Source organism: Phaseolus vulgaris, chromosome 7, assembly GCF_051622355.1.
Source record: "Phaseolus vulgaris cultivar YP4 chromosome 7, ASM5162235v1, whole genome shotgun sequence".
In the NCBI taxonomy this organism is placed as follows: domain Eukaryota; kingdom Viridiplantae; phylum Streptophyta; class Magnoliopsida; order Fabales; family Fabaceae; genus Phaseolus; species Phaseolus vulgaris.
In genome coordinates this window covers 21348696-21350562 of record NC_143504.1, presented here as the reverse complement: position 1 = coordinate 21350562, position 1867 = coordinate 21348696, and the positions used below count along the sequence as shown (strand labels likewise).

At 37.9% G+C, this 1867-nt stretch overlaps 1 protein-coding gene across 1 annotated transcript; it reads right to left on the bottom strand.

Annotated features, from left to right (window-relative positions):
• Nucleotides 1-578: 578 nt before the first annotated feature.
• LOC150025825 (uncharacterized) lies at nucleotides 579-1429 on the bottom strand. The gene is made up of 2 exons (XM_090304759.1): nucleotides 1316-1429; nucleotides 579-1259 (listed from the first exon to the last, which is right to left on the bottom strand). The coding sequence occupies exons 1-2, from the start codon at nucleotides 1427-1429 to the stop codon at nucleotides 579-581; spliced, it is 795 nt and encodes a 264-aa protein (XP_090160885.1).
• Between the last annotated feature and the right edge of the window lie 438 nt (nucleotides 1430-1867).

The following is a 1867-nucleotide window of genomic DNA, read 5'->3' as shown; positions in this document are numbered from 1 at the left end:
TGATTTGATGATAATAGGTATTCCCAACTGGTTGACCCTCTTATATGGGATAACAAAATACGCAAGAAGAATTTTTCAACTTCTGAAGGAGATACAGTATAAATTCGACCAATAACTTTCTTCCTTGACGTTCTTGGGTACCATTCCTTTTGTCTGTTATGCCAACAATAATGTTGTGGAATTTCTCTATACAAATAACTTCTAGAATGTGGATCTCGACAATTTAGTGCAAAGAATTGCGTGAGCATGGTTTTGGAGACATTGTCATCATTTAATACATCACTTATGTTCTGATGCTTATAGAAGCGCACCTGATGACGATTTGGTAAATGAATTTGTAATCTTTCTACACTTGGATTCATTCTATAAAGTGTAAATCTAAATATTTTCCATAAAGCCTCCGGAGCGCAAATCCATCTAGCATCAATATATTGTTGGACTTCATCTACAATTGATCCTCTATAAACCTCCATTGCTACTCGATCTGGACCTTTGTACACATACTTGTATAAATATTTAATACTTTTAATGCTACTGCACACCTCAACAATTATATGACAATCATATTTTAGCAACAACTAAGGATTATAAGGAACCACCCATCTATTGTCAACAGTCGCATTTCTATTTATAGATACCGGTGCATTGAAACGCCTTTTGTATTGTGGATATGAATCAGTACCTTGACGTGTTTCTTCCAAGAACTCTTTAAGATATTTTTTCTTGCATTGATTGTGCTTCATACATGGTGATCTTGGATTAAGAGTTCCGCAAGGCCCGTGTATCATGTGTTTTAGTACAACATCGTGCAACTGTGGTTCTTCTTCACTTTTTGGTATCTCTGCTCTAACAATGCTATCATAATCTTCTGGATCACGTAATTTATCATTATCGTGTAAGATAAGTAACATATGCACATGGGGTAGTCCACGTTTTTGGAATTCAGTCACATACATGTAACTTTTAACTTTTCCAATAACTCCTTTATCGATCACATCTTCCTTCAATTGTTCAAATTTTGCACGAAATATTCTTGTGAGCAAGTCAGGACGATCTTGTGGAGTTTGAAAATTTTTAAGTTCTGATGAAATTTCACTCCAAGAAGGATTGCATGTCATTGTAAGGAAAATATCAGGTTTACCATCATGAGCAACAATTGCTATGCCATCTTCATATCGTTGGGTCAAGTCTCGATGACTACCAATAAATGATGACGGTACTATTGTCCTTTGTCCAACATTTCCTTGAATTAAAAAACACTGATTTTTGATATATTTATATGTAATAGATGTAGTACGTTACAAATATTATGTACCTGTGTGAGTTTGTCCTTCGTGCAAAGCATCTTGCAAACCTTGATACACTTCACCACGAATATTATTTTGATGATTTCGAATTCATCGTAGCCTTCCTGCTTCAATCTTGACATAGTTGTCTACAACATAAAGTCGTCCCGCTTGTAATATTGTAGATTGATCATTGGGTCGAATCTACATTGAAGTAATCATGTATGTGTATTAATTTTGATCCTGCCTGTTGACCGGAGCGCTGGAGAATGCCTCGTCAAGGATCGACGTGCGCGCCGCTTCTCACTTCCGTTCCTCCTCTGGATCTATCTCAAGAACCTGCAAAGAAATGATACGGCGCCGCTGCGGCCGATCGCACTCTGACGCTCAAGTCAGTGACGGTATCACCAAATACTAAGAACTGGAACCGTGCAAACTCTCTCTCACAAACAGCTCTGTCACTCGCAAGCGTAAAGTGTATGAACTGAACGCGCGTACCTTAGAAAATCTGTTAAGAACTCTTATATACCTGGTGGTTTTCTCTCTCCTGGCAGTTACAGACCTGGACACGTGGCTCGCAT

Excerpts from the sequence above, each read along its gene's own strand:
- LOC150025825 (XM_090304759.1), bottom strand. The coding sequence starts at position 1,429 with ATGTCAAGATTGAAGCAGGAAGGCTACGATGAATTCGAAATCATCAAA. Across the intron at positions 1,260-1,315 it reads CGAAGGACAAACTCACACAG|TGTTTTTTAATTCAAGGAAA; the intron begins GTACATAATATT and ends ATCAAAAATCAG.